The 17,022-nt window shown below is 38.7% G+C and overlaps 1 protein-coding gene across 1 annotated transcript in view; it reads right to left on the reverse strand.

The window, feature by feature from the left end:
- PTPRN2 (protein tyrosine phosphatase receptor type N2) overlaps positions 1 to 17,022 on the reverse strand; it is a 683,076-nt gene that overhangs the window by 18,267 nt on the left and 647,787 nt on the right. The window contains exons 18-21 of the mRNA XM_086614526.1: positions 12,571 to 12,690; positions 11,293 to 11,459; positions 5,645 to 5,698; positions 3,515 to 3,579 (exon numbers count right to left, since the gene is read on the reverse strand). Coding sequence (XP_086470652.1) covers positions 3,515 to 3,579; positions 5,645 to 5,698; positions 11,293 to 11,459; positions 12,571 to 12,690 — 406 coding nt within the window. The remainder of the gene's footprint in view (positions 1 to 3,514; positions 3,580 to 5,644; positions 5,699 to 11,292; positions 11,460 to 12,570; positions 12,691 to 17,022) is intronic.

A 17,022-nucleotide genomic window follows, 5' to 3' on the forward strand; every position in this document is an offset into this window, starting at 1 on the left:
AATAATTGTAGTAATAAACTACATGATAAATAGCATCGCTAAGTTACTGGAGGAACTAAAGACAAGGATACACTGGCATTTAAAACTTTCCGCTGACACAACACAGGAATGACAGTACTGAATAGACGCTGTTGTTCTCTGCCTGTTCCAGTATCTAATAAGATTATTTAATGTGGCTCTTTGGCGCGAACGCACAGATGCAGTCGTTACATTTACTGCACAGAGGATAGTGAAATTCATTAAAAACCCGACCCAACAGGAAATCCTTCCTGATGCTGTGCAGAGCCGGAGGGAGCCCCACAGGCTGGTGCTGTGTGGCTCTCAAAGGCAGCCGGGGGCCAGGAAGGCGTTTGCTGAGCGAGGCTCCAGCCAGCTCCGTGCGAGCCCTCGCCTGCCTTCCCGCCTGCTCCAGCATCCCCAGGTACACCACAGGGGCTACCCTCGCTGCTAACTTTTACCATCCTGCAAGTGCACTAAAAGAGGGTGCTTTGCTTTTTAAAAATCTTATTCCTGCTTTCCCAAAGGGATTGGGGCAGTCAGACTGGCGTGGTGGGTGTCAAGCACAAAATCCTCCCCAACTTGGTTTCTTTTCCCCTGCTTCAGGCTTTAGGAACAGATCCCTTGCTGGTGGTTTTCAGCATCTAAAATAACACGAGGGACGGCATCAGGCAAGACAGCAGAAGATATGAATTTATAACGTGTTTAATCGACTAAGTATTAGCACTAATTCAATGAGCAGTAGGAGCAGAAATTGTAAACGACAAAGGCATTTACAGTTAACTGTCTAAGAGAATGCAGGGAAGTAAATCATTACATGAAAAAGGAGCTCCTTTTCTCAAACTACCCTATTAAAACCCCCACTAAAGAGCCGAGGCATTTATTGATTGCTTTCTACTTTCCCACTGCCGAAACTAAGTACTCCTCTATTTACTTTGATTTAAAAATGCATTATTGTCTACCTTCTAATAAACCAGACAGTGGAACAAGAAACTCAAATTATTCTAAGTTTATTCTTAAAAGTCTGTTTTTTTCGTGTTTTTTTGGTGGTTTTTTTTTTTTTTTCCTGAAAGACTGCAGGCCTTAATCCTTAAAAGCCTTTCTGAAAGAACCATTCCTAGATGCTGGCCTTGCAGCTGGGCACGGACTGAAAGTGCACTTACATTTTCATGTGTAGTGCTGAAGGACTCTGGAGTTAGCCCTCGCACTCCACATAAAAGCTTTGGAAAGGGCATTCTTTGCCACTCGTGCAATTCATTCTCTAAGAAAAGGAAATGGAAAGAAAGATTCCATGTCCAGGGCTCCAGGCCTTTGATCATTTGACGAACACTGGACCCTCAACCCGGGCCTCCGGCTTCTCAGGCGGACAAAGGCGGCCGCGGCCGCACAGCCCGGCCCCGCTTCCCGCCCCGACAAAGGCCCCGGCGGCCGCACAGTGTGACAGCCTGGGAACGGCCACCTCGGCGCGGCGGAGCTGCCCGCTCTGCCCTTTGATCGCCCGTTCCAACCCCAGCCCGAGCACCGGGTCGGGGGATTTGGCGTCGCGCACCCCCACGGGCAGAGGGGAGCGGGTCAAGAACAAAACGGGGGTGACTGCTCTCCAGAAAGCCCCGCAACGCCTTTCTCCGGCCAGTTTCACATGACTCGTCCGGGATTGTGAAGCGCTGAGCCCGCACTTAAAATGGAATTTGACATTACATGGTACAATGGAGTCAATAAATGGCATTCTTCAGTGCTTTTACAACAAAGTCAACCCTCCCTTAAGTGGCTGAAAGCCCCACGCTGGAAAATACTTCTCGTTTACTTCTTTATGCAAGTAAACTGCATATACTTTAAATCTAGTTTTCATTATGGCTTCTCGTTGCTGGTGACTGAAACGAGCAGAACAAATCCCTAACAAAGGTCTACGTTAATTTTATGACGTATCATTGCTCCTATTTTTAAAGACGAGGTTGTCACGTGGCACGTAACGAGCATTGGAAACATCTCCATATTTCTCAACCGAGTGAAAACCTGTTTTCCAACGAGCATGAAAAACTAATCCCATCCCACTGAAAAATTTATTTTCAGTACAGTGCTAAGGAGAAGGCAAACACACAACTTCCTTTAACATCAGCAGCAAGTTCCACATGATGCTCACAGGCAGAAAATTCAGTCCGTGTTTGACGAGACGCGTTAACAGAATGTGGAGAGAAAAAAAATGCTGAACTCCTCTTTCTAAAGGGACAGGAGGCCACCATGTCCCACAGGACTGAGATAATGCAAGATACAACAGCAGATGACCACAAAGCATGGGGTGTATTTTTAAACTACATATAAAAATACGTCTATGTTAGAAGATTCTAAACAACAATTGTAAAGTGATTACAACTCAAAGAACTAAATGTTGTTTCTCTATATAAATTCATATATGCTTTTAAAATTAATTCTTTTTCTTTTAATATACATATGTGCACAATGCCAGGTCAAGGTGGCTTAAGAACTCAGGTTAAGAATAGAGAAAGGCAAATGACTACTTTTTGTTTATTTTCAACTTCGCAAGATTTATCTTCCTCTTAAAATGCAGTTCTATGAAACTGATATAAACATGGCCAAAGGCATGAGAAAGGGGTACAATATATAAATAAAGTTGTCTATTATGTCTTTTTAACATATGATCAGGTTTACATGCCTACTTTTTCCTTCCTTCCTTTTGAAGACAGTATTAGTATTAAAAATTTGGTTTAGTTCTAACATACAAAGAATAATTCAGGATATCAAGTACTTCCCACCGTGAATCATTTACCGATCAATAAAGACTAAAGGAATGGTCCCAATCTCCAGAGAATCTATAGGCTTCATTTTAAACAAACAACAGTACATATTTATGTTGACAGATATTTCCCACTTCATGAAATTACATCTCACAGATAAGGAAACTAAGGAACAGAAAAGTTAAATAAATTGTTCAATATTGAACAGATAGTGGCAGAACAGGGCACAGAGCACTAGCTGATATATTTTTAGTCCTCTGTCCTGTCCGCTACAGTCTTTTTCTTCCTAAGAGACAAATTTGTGCAGCACATGAGGCCCTGTCTGGTACCAGCTGTTCTAGGCACTTTGGGGCAATGGGCAGCTACAAAAAGAAAAGCAATCGTGTTTGACCATCGTGACAGGGTAGGTGACAGAGGACTGGGCGACAGTCATGAAGCAGCCCAGGACTTAACTCACATAATCACTAAATAAGGATTGTACAGCCTCAAAGTATCTTCTTCTAAAAACCGTAATAACTATTCCAAAAGATAAATTTAAAAATTCAAATACTTCTCAACAGCACAGGCCCACCTGCTCATTCACAAAGCGTTTGCGTTTGTTGTTTGAAATTGCTATGACAATGAAACTTAAGAACGCTCAGGAAAGAGTACCATTTGCCTCTAATTTATTCTCAGATTTTCTGTGAATATTGCTCCCCACGTTGTCATGGCAACACAAGCACATCTTTCAGTACCAAGGAAGTAACAAGCCTTTCGATTCTCACCTTTGGCCATTTTATTGAGAACCATGTCAATTAGAATGTAGGTTCCACTTCTTCCCGCACCATCACTGCCAACAGAAAGGGAAAAAGAAAAAATAAGGCCTATCAATGTGCATCTAGAATCAACATGAAGGTACCTGCCCTTAACGTTATACTGTTACACATGGGGGGAGAGGAGAGAATGAGGTGCTAAAGTAGGGTAGTAAGAGAGGAGAGGAAGCTTGCACTAAATTAACACAAGCTGTTCATGGAAGATTAACTATCAGCGCATGGCTAACAGGGCTTTGTTTTGATTTTTTAAGCCAAGTTGTGTTTATTCAAGAAAAGCATTTTAAACAACAGTGGAAAAGTCACAAACCCTAAAACAAGATACTGCTTCTGTTCTAAAAGTGTACATGTAATGAGCTTATAGTCACTTCCATACGAGATGGAATCATAGATTGAGCTGGATCAGAATGTTATCCAGAACGGTCCCAAAATGTCGCGGATTGCATTTGAACACAGCGGTCAGGGGGAAGGCAAACAGAGACCTGCTCGAGAATCAAAATATTTGATTACTGAGGGACTGCAATCTTTCTTCACTATACATCACCAGTGGTTTGTCTTTTTCTTTTCACCTTTCCCTTTAATTCTTCCTTTGTTGCAACAACCAGAAAAAACATTATCACGTAGTTCCTAAGAATTAGGAGCTTTAACTTTTGTGTATAATCAGCCCTTCCTCAGAGATGTGAAACCAAGCCTTGGAGGGGGAAAGCTCCCTGATCTGTATGCAGCTTGTGTCCTTTTCACAGACCAAATGTGTAACGGCCAGCGTGATGCTCTTTTAGAGCTGCTGTTAGCAAACATAATTAAGACTTTAAGTAAAAGCTTTTTTTTTCCTTCCCTCTCCAAAATTTTTACAAAGGTGCATGTGTGACCAATTAGACTGGTATGTAGTTTTATTAATTAAGCCATTATTTTTATTGATAGCTCAATTTGTGTACAAGATATAATGAAAGGAAAAATAATAGAACAGTGTGAAGCACATTATTACATTTTGTTTACAGGCAGGCTATGAAACTTAATTTTTGTTAAGTCCCTGTAGACAGGTTTTTTTCTTTCAGTTACTAGATCACTGCTTAGAGAAAAGGAGGTAATGGTAATAATTTTTTTTTTTCTATGTCTGTGAAGGGAACAAAGACACAATCTTATTAGTTAAGCTGAATAATGAGAGACAAGGCAGTGATCAGGCCCAATAAAAACAAAAACTGCTGAGCTGATGGTAGATATCTCCATCCATCACAGTAAGGAAAGCGCAAGAAACACGAAGGCTTTTCATTCTGCATCAAATGTTTCTTTTCTCAGTCTTGCTGAAGGCAACGCAAACAAGCCTCCTCCAGAGCATTCACCTCTGCAGAGGGCCTCCTCGCATCCAGTGGAAGGTGACTCTCCTGAGCCACACGTCAGAAATACGTCCCCTCCCTCCTCACTGCCAACCAAAATGGAGTGCCACATGTCAAACAGCCTGCCTCTTAGCAGGGCTTTTTTTCTGTATTCCTTATCTACAAGAATATCTTGGATAAATAAGTGCAATATTCTCCTTACAAATCAGAACCTCCAACGGCAAAATCAAACATTATTACAGTAAAGTTTTCCGTTGACGTGCCTGATAGCTTTCATGTACATCTGTCAGACTGTGAGGCCTAAAGATAATCTGTGTTTAAAGGATTACCCAATCTCTGGGTAGGTTTCCACTCCCTGATATTGCCCTCTTCTTACCATGATCACTAAAAACATAACTGAGTGTTAATAAAATAAAGGAGGTTAAATTGGGATGGAATGCAAGGAACCACTATCATTTTAAAGGAGATTTATGAAATTGAAGTGCTATTTATATTGGAAAGGGGGGCCATACAATATTAAGTCATGACACAACATCTATGAAATCATAGGAAAGGATAATTTACTATGAAAACAGATCCTAAGTATTAATTAGCATTAAAAACCAGTTGAATTATATTTAATACCTTCGGCCTACCTCACTACCTGTTTAGTGATTCAGCTAAAGCTTTCATTTGCCCATTTTTTTTTACATCTGTATTAAATTCTTACACATACAAATCTCTCTAAAGCTGTTTTAGAAATTGTACTTGCCTGCAATGAACAACTACCGGACAAGAGCGACCCCTGTAGCACTTGTTTACTTTTCTGAAATAAAAGAGACACAGAAAATTAATTAAGCATATTACATACTGTTTCTTTAGCCAACTGTCAAAAATAAGCAACAAGAGAAAGCAAATATTGCCGTCTTTAAAGAAACAGGTTGATAATTTCCTGATATAACAAGCAGTTGTTAACATACATAATCTTGTTTAAAGTTTGCTTCTGCTTTGCTGCTGTAGAAATCCCAGGAAGCATCCCATTATTGCTGTTGGCTAGGCAAAAGAAACGATCTCTTTTCTCAAATGTCTCATATCTTAGCTCCAAAACTAAGATTATCATGAGACGCTTTAATTTTAAAGCCAACTTAGAGCTCATGAGCTTGCTCAAAGAAATATCGAGGGGCATCAAACTGAATCCAAAATTAAAAACGGCTATTCCAGTATACTCAGTACAACCTGTGCTGATTTGTAACACCAGTTCTCCCCAGAAAGGCAAATACCAAATCTGAAAAACTTCTCAGGAAATTCTAAAATGTAATCGATTGTGGTAAAAATAACTAAAACTGTCAGTAAGCTTTACTGCTTTGGTTCTAGTGCAGAAGTCTTATGTATTTATGATTTACACATTATTGTCTTCTCTAGCTCCCTGGTTAAATATTCTTGGTATCAAGGGAATACGTGTGAAGTCAATCAATAAAAGTACAGCCATAGGACAGGTCTGCTGATATGTAAACTCAACGAAGGAATTAACTAGTGCTGAAGCAAACCAAGACACTCAGTCTAAGAATAGAGCTCACGAAATTGGTTTAAATCTATTTAAATTGCCTTACAAAATCCAAAATCCCAAACTCTCTCTTCTGCTCTAGGATGTATTTTGCATGTCAAGTATGTTACAGGCCCAAAAAACCATAAAATATGCTAACATATGTTAACAAAGCAAGCTGAATAGAGGCTAAAATGGGAAAGCATCGCTACAAGAAATCAAAAACTTTCATTCAATTTCCTGGATGCGATGTTCGAGTTTACTGGAGACAGAAGGTCTCCTATAAAACCATTCCACAGGGCAGCTTCCAAGGGGTGCCCAGACTATCTAGTGGTCCCTGGCTCTGCACAAGTGTCACGTAAGATCCTGACTGCTAAACTGAAGCGAGCTTCTGGAATCTGGCAACTGGTATGACGTTACTATGAATTTTAAAGCCTAACTAACCTACTGAATCATTTAGTTCTTGGCTCTTCATCTATTCACTAACATCTGTGCTGTGAAAACATGCATATATCTTTAAATATTGCTTACAGTATAGCCTGAAGATGACTAAAGTTCTAAATCTGACAGGGAGTCGGGATACCTGGAACTCAACCCAAATAGGCTACAGAGATGTTGGTGATGTCCCACGAAACCCTGTTTTCACGTTCTGCTTTTTATTATTTCAGATGCTAACCAAACTCAATAACAATATTAAGTTCTTTAACAATTCCCTTTAAACATTAGAATTCAGGAATTTTTCACAATTCTTACTTTTTTGCTTACTGATGTAAATCATACTTGCAGAGACATTCTGTCCCTATTTATATTCCTTAGATGTAAATAATTAATGCAGCAGAACAATGTCCTATGAAATAAGTGGTAAGTCACTGAGAAGCACCTGGCTTTAGAAGTTAAATGAACCGTTTATAGGTCCATAAATGCATATACACGTAGGCAATACCAAACAAAACTTCAATGACTTAAGCTGCAGCAGAGTTTTCACATGAACGAACCACTGAGTTCTGGATGGTCATATCTGAGGATCAATTCCTATACAATATAAAGCCTGATATTTCTTTTTTGTATTGTACAGTAAATTATATTTGAAATGTCTGTAACATCTGATACAGTCTGTCTGCATTCCCCTACATGCAGCTGGTCATCCTCCCCCCACCTCACATCATGTGCATTAGTTGTTTCTGCATTTAGAGTATAAAACAAAAGCTAATAACTACAGAGGGGTATTTACCATTTCTTTTTCTGCTTGTGTGGTTCCTTTGTTCCTTGTACGGCACACTAACACTATTTGCGTGTTGTGACTAGCCATCTACCAAAGTCCTAACATCATTTCAATGACAAACCTGATCTAAACCTATCAGTAAATCAGACCTCTCAGTAAATCAGACAGCCAGAGACACATGTTAGGGAAAGACACCTTATGTTTGTCAGTTTTATTGAAAGCGTTTCAAACATTTTCATTATCACACATTTCAGAAAACACATTAAAACAAAGGGTTTCAATCCAGCTGGTTCCATAGCTTTGTCTATATATAGCTTATGAAAATATTTAGAAGTGCAGCAACATCTCATTTCATTCTTAGTTCTGGCTAATGAGAGTGAGCTGAAAATTCATCAGTAAGCAAAGTTCTTGAATGTTGAAGAAAATATATATTTTATATATATACACATATACAGGAAGAATTAACTTAGAAAGAATGATTAGTAATACAAACCAACCCTTGGCTCATTGAGTGAAAAAGAAATCATCATGCAAACCATCAGCAAGCAAAGGTCAGAGGTCGTTAGAGGCTCAGAAAAGGGGTTTCCCACATTGTCCCTGCAGCAGAGTCACAGTTTCCAATGATCACTTTTGTGACTATGCAACTGGGCTCATATTACTAGCTGCAACATCACAAAAATGACACTGGCAACCGCTAATTAGCTGGCAAAATAAGAATTTGTCCATTTTTAAAGTGAGCAGTGTTAGTAAATGCCATTGCACACAGCGAGAAGTGATAGCATAATAGATATATATTTTAAGCAAAGCCCTCACATGTGATGCTAATTATCTTTTAGCTTAGCAGTCCCTCTTTAAAGTGTAAATGTGCTCCCTCTGGGCTCAAGAAATATTTAATTACACATATCAGTGCATGACTAACAAGCTAGTCCAGAGCAATAATGATTGGTCTATTGTTCAAAATGAAATTAGGACTCCAGAAGCATTTAAAACTGACCAGTGGTTTCTGTAGTAGCCTCACCTCTCAGGGACTGTCTTTTGCACAGATTTTTTTAAATGTATAGAATAATCTCTTTTTGGCAATTTATACCTACGTTATGAAAGTACGATAGATTATTCCGCAAGGTTTAATGTATCTGCTAAATGCAAAATCATCTAAAACACTGTCTGATACATAGTAAGAAAAATGTAAGCTTTCAGTTTTCGAAGAGACTTGCAAAATTTACTTTGATAAAAATTTTAAGGTCCATATTTCCACAGACTCTGGGCAAGGTAATTTTGGGAATCCAATTTTTCTTGGTGATGAATTATAAAAAATAGAGGGTTGGTTATGTATATGCTTAATTTCATATATGTATGTGAATATATAAATATACACACATATCCATATATATATACAAACACACTGAATGCACATAAAAACATAGATAGATTAAAAGAAATGAGAGCAGCCCCTTCCTAGCACTACCCTACTCCGAGTATGGTAGCGCTGTCAGACGTTTGTTCTGGGGCTTCATGACTCAGCTGTCGTAACCCAGCAGAGTTTGTACTCAAAATAGGAAGCTTCAGGTGTAAAACATGTATCGTATAAATGAATTTCAAATATGTTATTTTAAGCAATAGTGATTAGTTTTTTTGTCATTAAAAAACCAAAAACATCAGATGACCAAGAAAACTGAGATTCATAGACCAGCTATTGTGCATGCCAAAATCCTTTTCAGGCGGAATTTTACCATGCATTCAGTATTATGAGCTCATTGTACAAAATCTGCACGTAGCAAATGATTACAGTACCCTACACTGGACTGTGAATACATATTAAATGAACACTCAGAATTCAATTAAATCTTAACAGGTTCATTCCCATACTGGCTTTAAATACAAAGAATGGCAGCTTTGCTGCTTTTCTCATCCCGTTATAATTTTTCTTTTTCAAAGTACTGCACAACACTTCTTCGACACGGCTGTTTGACCCTTACACAATGTCACTCTAAGCAGTGCTTTCTTGGCGATGTGAACTGCGACTTACTGTAGACCTAATCCTGCAGTTCACACAGAGACCTCAATTTGTACTGAAGCAAGCTGGAGCTGAGGTGCTCCAAACTTCAGATGTCCTGGCTGTACAGGCTTATTTATAGCCTAGTTAGAATTGCTAGCAAACTCCCACCAACTTCAAAAAGGGCAAAATCGGACGCTGCAGTGGCTTCGTGCTGTAGCCTCGCCCGACTTAATAGAACCAATTCGAAATTTTCACTACAGAAGTTCACTACAGGCAACTTCCACAGTATCACAAGCAAAGGGAAATCAACCTATAAAAATCACATTAAAGTTTGAACCCAGAGAAGAAAACCTTGAAAATTCACTTAAAATTTCTACTCCATCCTATGGCCATGCTTCTTCCCTCCGCTATTGCTTTTGTGCTGCGATTCTCTAGCATACCCTTATGTTCTCACCTAGCCATAGCTCCTAGAGACAGTGCAGCTGTACTCCACTACTTGACCTGCACCGTGTGAGATGACTCTCTGCTTTGAAAAGCCTTGCAACACACACAAGAATACTGATGGGTGAAGGGTAGTGTTTAGTCCTAAATTTTTAAGGGTAAAATTTTGCCAACAGACAACTGTGCAACCAGCTCCCCTTGGACGTAAGCCAGCTTCTCCCCTCAGGTGCAGATGTGTAACTCTGACTGGCATCAGCCAGCGCTCTCAGCACTTATTGAAAGAAACAAGTTTGGACCTTTTGAGCACTGAGCCCCTTATAATCACTTCGGGGGGTTGCAGATAATATTGCAGTACAGAGAGGAAAACACGCGATCCCACAGGCCGCTTGCAGATTGAGAACCAACTCCCCAAACCTCCTGGAGATTCTTTTCATTAGTCATAAGCGCATTGCTGTGGATTAGCTGATACAGGCTAACACCTACACACGATGCACCGGGCACGGTTTGCAATCAAATGAAGATTATTTCGCTCCAGTATTTATCATGCATGGCTTTAATTTTCAAATTAAAACTCAGATAGACACTACAAACATTAGAGAAGGTGGCAAGGACTTTCACGGGTTTTGCCTTTGTATATTTGTATTTTAAAGCCACGTTGACTTTCTTTAAAAACTCCAGAGGGTATGCTTTGTCAACATTTTCATCTCCTTTCTCAAATTTCCACTTTCCTGCAGCCAAAGAAGGTCTAGAGACCTCACTGTTTGATCCTTACGAGCAAGCGCTCCCATGGGAACGCTGTTATTGTCGTATGACTCCATCGTGACTTTTTTTTCAAGCGTGCTCATACTACATAATTTATTTGTGAGATTCCTGCAATAAGGATTATAGGGGAGCCACATAAAAGCCTGGAAGTTGCGGCACGGATAAATACTTAGAAAACAAAGAAATAGAGCAGCACTGAAGAGCTGTACAAAGGGGAGAAAGGAAAATGTTGATCTCTAAATAGGAACTGAGTATATCTTTGAACCAGACAATGTCTATGTGTGAGACAACACTCAACATCAACCTACTGCAGATTTTTATGTTAGTTTAGCATTGTGGCATCACAGGCTGAGGACTCTCTTTCAAACCAGAAATATTTAAAGGACAATTAAAAGAACTAGTTTAGTTCCTCAGGTCTGTATCGTCTGAAATGAACTGTCATACTTTGTGCTTTACCTGCGGAAATCCAGAAGTGATCTTGTGGAAGCAGGAACCCTCTGATCGTTCCAGCTGAGGAAGTGGAACTGCGTCACTGTGCGGGTCTCGTTTGTCTGCAGGTTCTTCAGGTAGAAGCTCCTCACAAGGAAATCCTCGCACCAGATGTGCTCAGAGACAAGGTTTACCTACACCCCAGAGGAAGGAACAAACGAAGATCAGCAATTTGCAAGCCACATCTTCAGGATTGCAGGTGGAAGGTGTCTGGGATGAAGGAACTGCATGAAAGTTTTATTAGTAAACTGGCCAGTACTGGGAAAATACTTTTTTTTTGATTTAGCAATCAGTATAGTCGTCGGGAAGAGGTCAGCTGCCACTGCTATTTTATTGAAAACAAAATAAATTCTTGCGACTTCTAACGCAAAAGGAAAAATCACTAGATTGAAACTTTACATAGTCATGCAAATACAAAAGACACTGCCTGAAAATATGTTAAGACTGCCAGGCACCTTCTGCTCCAGAACACCTACAATGCATCGCCCAGGATACTCTCAGAGTCTTAAAAACCTCAGAGTTGAATTCACACGCAAAGTGAAAAGTCAGTTTCTTCTGCTATGTAGAAAAATAAGCATTAAAAATGCAGCTGATTTACAGAGTTCATGTTTTCAGGAAAAAGTCTGTTCACATTTTCGTTTAAATAACTGTATTTCTTCACATTTTCCTATTCTTGGTATTTGGCATTGTGATATTATTTTCTTCCTCTACTCAGCTGGACAACTGGAAAAATCATGACAGACATTATCAATGTTGCATTCCAACAACAATGGTGATACGATAATATATATATATATATATTTGTTGTTGTGAAAGAGACAAGAGGTAAAAATACGTAGCATTAATTACTAAAACTATATAGAGGCTCTTCTACAAAGATATACATATGGTTTTCCTAAGGCAAAATTCACTAGTTCTAAAAATACTATATTCCTATAAAGTATAAATACATAGTTTTACATTTCAACCACTTGCAAAATGGTCTGAAAAACAAAATTGTTGTCCTTTTTCCGTTGTAATACTTGGCTCATTACTTACTAGATTTTATCCAGCAGAAACTACCTCGCTATTAAAACTGCGCTCGAATCTTTCACGGATCTAAAACTACTGAAAGGCACGTGAAGGGTATTCACGAGCCCTCAGCTCAACCTCCAGGTTACATCGGCTCAAACACCACTTTGCCCCGTAGGAAATCATCCCGTACACTTACTGCCACGTTTACAACCAGTGATTTTGTTCTGGTACCTCATAGATGTGGTAGAGGTTTGACCCTTCGTCTGGCCAATAGTGGTAGCACTGTTTGACTCCGTTTTCCGCGAGGGGTGTCAGCATGACAATAACGACGCAGCCGTTCTCCCAGACCATCTGCAGACAAAGAAAGACACCGTGGCCACATTGTGACTGCCTAATTACTGCGTGACATGTATAATTACTGCACTCAGACACACAATCAAAATTTATTCCATTCACAGGAAATTTATTTCATTTTCATTAGACACTTTTACTCTGCAGCTGCTTTCAAATCCCTGAATAAACTGGCACCATATTTTGCAGGCGTCCATGAAATATTAAAGAATTTCTAGCGATTTCATTTCGGATCTTCCACAAAATATCTCCTCATTCCTGGTACCGTGTTCAGCTGCTTTTCTGTCAAACTTTCAGATCCACAAAGAGAACACTGAACGATGCTTGCAGAACACAAAACCGTTTGGGATTTGACACTTAATACTAAAGCAACATCGACCTACTAAAGGTGCATCTACTGAAACCTGTTTGTGTCCTCAACTCTCTCTCTTTTCACAGTTTGCCACGTAGCAAAAGCTACTGAACTGCTGCATTGCTGAAACAACCATAAAAGTTGCATCTGACCAACAGCACTGAGGAAAAGGCAGAAAAACTCCAAACCAAATCTGTTCTTCCAGAAACATTTCAGACTGAGGAACTGTCCCTCCAAATGCACATTTATAAAAGATTTGCTCCAAATGTGCATTATTTTCTCTTTCTTCTTCTTTTTTCTTTCCATTTTTCCTTTTAAAAAAATTTTCTTTCTTCCTTTCTTTTTCTTTCCCTTTGTATCTCTTTTCCTTTTTCTTTCTCTTTTCTTTTCTCTCTATTTTTCTTTCCTTTTTTTTTTTTCTCTCCTCTCCTCCTTCTTCTTTTCTAGCTGTCTTTTCCCTTTCATTTTCCTTTTTTTTTTTTTTTTTTTTTTCCTGGAGGTAGAAGGAAAGTCCAACTCCTGCCACAGACCATGCACTCACAGAGCATGGGTACAGCAGGAACAGAAGAAAACAGTGTATCTTCATTACCAGCATGATCACTTAATAATTTAGACCAGACACAGAGTAGGATACAGGAATCCAGAGCATCCTCAACTAAAAGATTTGTGGATGTCTCCCACAAACAGCAGAACAAGCTGAGATGCTCTGGTCTGGCAAATCTCTGTTCCAAACACAGCCCATGGCTGAACAAAAAACAATCCTATGAATTAATACCAAGCAGCATAATCACTAAAAACTGTTATTATTATGCTGTACATTGATGTTATATTTGCATACAACTTTCATTGTCTTTTTGCTAGCATATAAAATTACTGAATGAAGAGTAAGCTGCTCTTTTTGTGAAGGGTTATGTTTATTTCACAGAAATATTTATAAGCAACTGTATTGACATGTAAATTTTGTAAACAAAAAAGGCCTTTGTCTAAACCGTGCAAAGATGAGATGATACATTCAATTCAAGGATTATTTTTTTTAATTGCATATCAAATAAAAAGGTTTCCCATTCATGGATAATGATGTTGTCTTCTCTTTTAAGAATAGCTTGCATATAGAGAAACAAATGACATTTTTCTTCCTTTTTTTTTTTCATTTTGCAACATAATTAAAACAACTTTTAAAACCAGCTTAGAATTATTTTGAGAAATGAATCTAGGGTTTACACAGAAGAGGGTTATTTATAATTCTGAACAGAAGTAGGGAAAAAAATTACAGTCAAATGTAAGGAATAAAAATAATCTTTCTTATCTTCCTTTTTTTGTCTTAAAAAGATTTTTAAAACAAAAATATCTGTCATCCATTCACTCTCCTGTTAAATACTCATAATGCCACAGAACCAGCAAAATGCTTTAAATTGATAGATAATTTATTTTATAGACAGATGTAGATTTATCATTTGTATCTTTTCTGTATCACATTTGTTTTAGGCCACAGCTGGGAATCTTCTCTGTATGTAAAGAAGATCATAGATTTCATTCATTCTGACGTAGTTTCACCTTTTTCAGTCAGCAATCGGACTAAGATAAGAATTCAGAACATGTTTTTTACTTTAAAACTAGCCCCACTAAATCAGTACTTTCATCACATAACGATTTAATGTGCCTCTAGAAGGTATAGAAGCTCATTGAAGCCATTACGAAAATGAGGAGAAACACAGTTTTTATGAGTGTAATAAAAATACAATGATCTAGACCATAAACTAATCATCTAGCACTCTGCTTGTGCCACCCAAGTGTAACATTATAAAAGCCCACTCGTTTAGAGAGGAATTCTTACAGTATGGCAACCCTGTTCATTGGTTCAAAGATAAAGCATTTCATTAGAGAGGGGCTGTCTGCATCTCTGAAGATTTCATTAAGCATAAATCCAAATGAATGTTAATTTAAACAAACAATTTCAAAGCTACTCTGGGGTATAATACTTCTTTTAGGTCATTGTATGAAAATGTAGAAGTCAAAACTACTAAATCAAGAAGGCAATACAATCTAGTGCCGTCATCCCCGTTACAAGCAATTGTCACTGCATCTCCTGTGCTTACCAGTGAGACAGGACTTTCACTAAGACCCACAGCCTGTGACTGGAGGACTACAGCATTTTCTCTGTTTCCTTGATAACTTAAACATTAGACCATCAGGCTGTTATCTGGGTTTCTTTCCAAATAATGCCACAGTGGGATAAGTCAAAGGCAGTTCCCAGAGTTTTAGGCTGTCTGTTCACCAGTCCGCACTTAACTTGGTGATGGGTTTCTCAGAAGCTGCATCTCCCAACACCTAACACTCTGCTGTGCTCAGTGTCCAGACATGGCCACCTACCAGAAAGCGGCCCCAAGGAGCGTGTCTTTGTAATGAAGCAGCAGGTAGCACAGACCTGGTCTGCACAATCCCAGTACAGCCTTCAGAGAAGCATCTCTGGTTGCCAAAAAGACATTTCAGCTGGACTTGGAGAATAAAGGAGGTGGTTCAGTTGCAAATTCACAATAATTGACGTAAATCTGAACTTTGTATGCTTACACAATAGAAAGTAAGTCAATGCATGTGATATACAACTAAAGAGAGTATCAGGTCCTTGGGACAGAGGTTTTTGTTTTCAGATAGAGCCCAGCAAAATTAAGCCTTAGGCTCCAAGTGCCTATAAAAACTAAATCTATTTTTATATATGTTATATATACTACATATAATATATATATATTTATAATATATAAACCTAAACTTATTTAGATCACTTAGGCAGTTTCATGCTTGTGATCTACAGTAACTTAGGCAGTTTCATGCTTGTGATCTACAGTAATACTTTGAGGAGAAGAAGAAAAGTTGAATGTAGTCTTCTGAAGGGGAGTGCTGAAGTTTAAGTTACGTATAGGAGCTCACTACAGAGCTCGCAGTGCATGCTTTGCTGAAAAGGAAAGTGTGTAATTTTGTGTGACGTGTCTACCTTCAGCCTATATGCCTAGAGAGTAACATGTTAATGATCTTTAATGAAGTTCTGCTGCATGCATCATTCTCAAAACATTTCTTAGACAACAAAAACACCATCCCATTCCACTTATTGCAAATTAAAGGCTGAATCCTGCAACCCAAAGACGAGCAGTGCGTTTAACATCCACAGGATTCCCTGTTGATGAAATCCACCATGGGTAGAGACCTCATGCTGTGGCTATCCAGCATGCGAGTCCCATACAAAGGACTTCCACATTAGGATGAATTATATTTAGTATGAATTCCTTGTAAAGGAGCACTGAATTGGTTTTTTACGTAAGGAGAGAAAAAAAGACACAAATAGGAGAATCGGTGTTCCAACATGACCATAAATCTGCTAAAACACCAGTTTTTGAAAGCTTGTGTTTTAAAAAGTCCTTGTTTACTAGCTTGTAAATGAGATTGTTAATATGAATCCCTTTTTTTTTTTTTTCAGACACTTCATCATTTTGAAGCTTCTTTTTATAATGAATGATCCTCCCCTACCCCCTTTTCAGTCATTTTCATCTTTATTTCAGTGATAGGAAAATGACAAGATATGTGCTCTGACCAGACATTCTTCTTTTGATGGAGACTGGTGGAGAAGTTTCTAAAATGTGATGATATAAAAGTAGAAGACAGATGGGATGATCAGTTAAATCCAGCCCGTTCACTAAAAATAACAGGCTAATCATGCCAGCTGCTTTTTGGGAGAGATCTCCAGCAAACTAAAGATTTCACCTTTGCAGTCTTTTAGACTTCCCAAATAGTTGGTAAATGCAACTATTTGGAAAAGCAGACCAACAAGCACACAAAACCCAAATAATTTCTAATTATAATCAAAACTCTACACGAATAAACGCCAACTCCTAAAACAACAACAAAGCAAGGTACTAACCCTTGCTGGATCAGATAATATTCATCCCATTACATATCTTGAAAGTAACTCACACAACTGTGACTTCTTT

Source organism: Tauraco erythrolophus, chromosome 7, assembly GCF_009769465.1.
Source record: "Tauraco erythrolophus isolate bTauEry1 chromosome 7, bTauEry1.pri, whole genome shotgun sequence".
NCBI lineage: Eukaryota > Metazoa > Chordata > Aves > Musophagiformes > Musophagidae > Tauraco > Tauraco erythrolophus.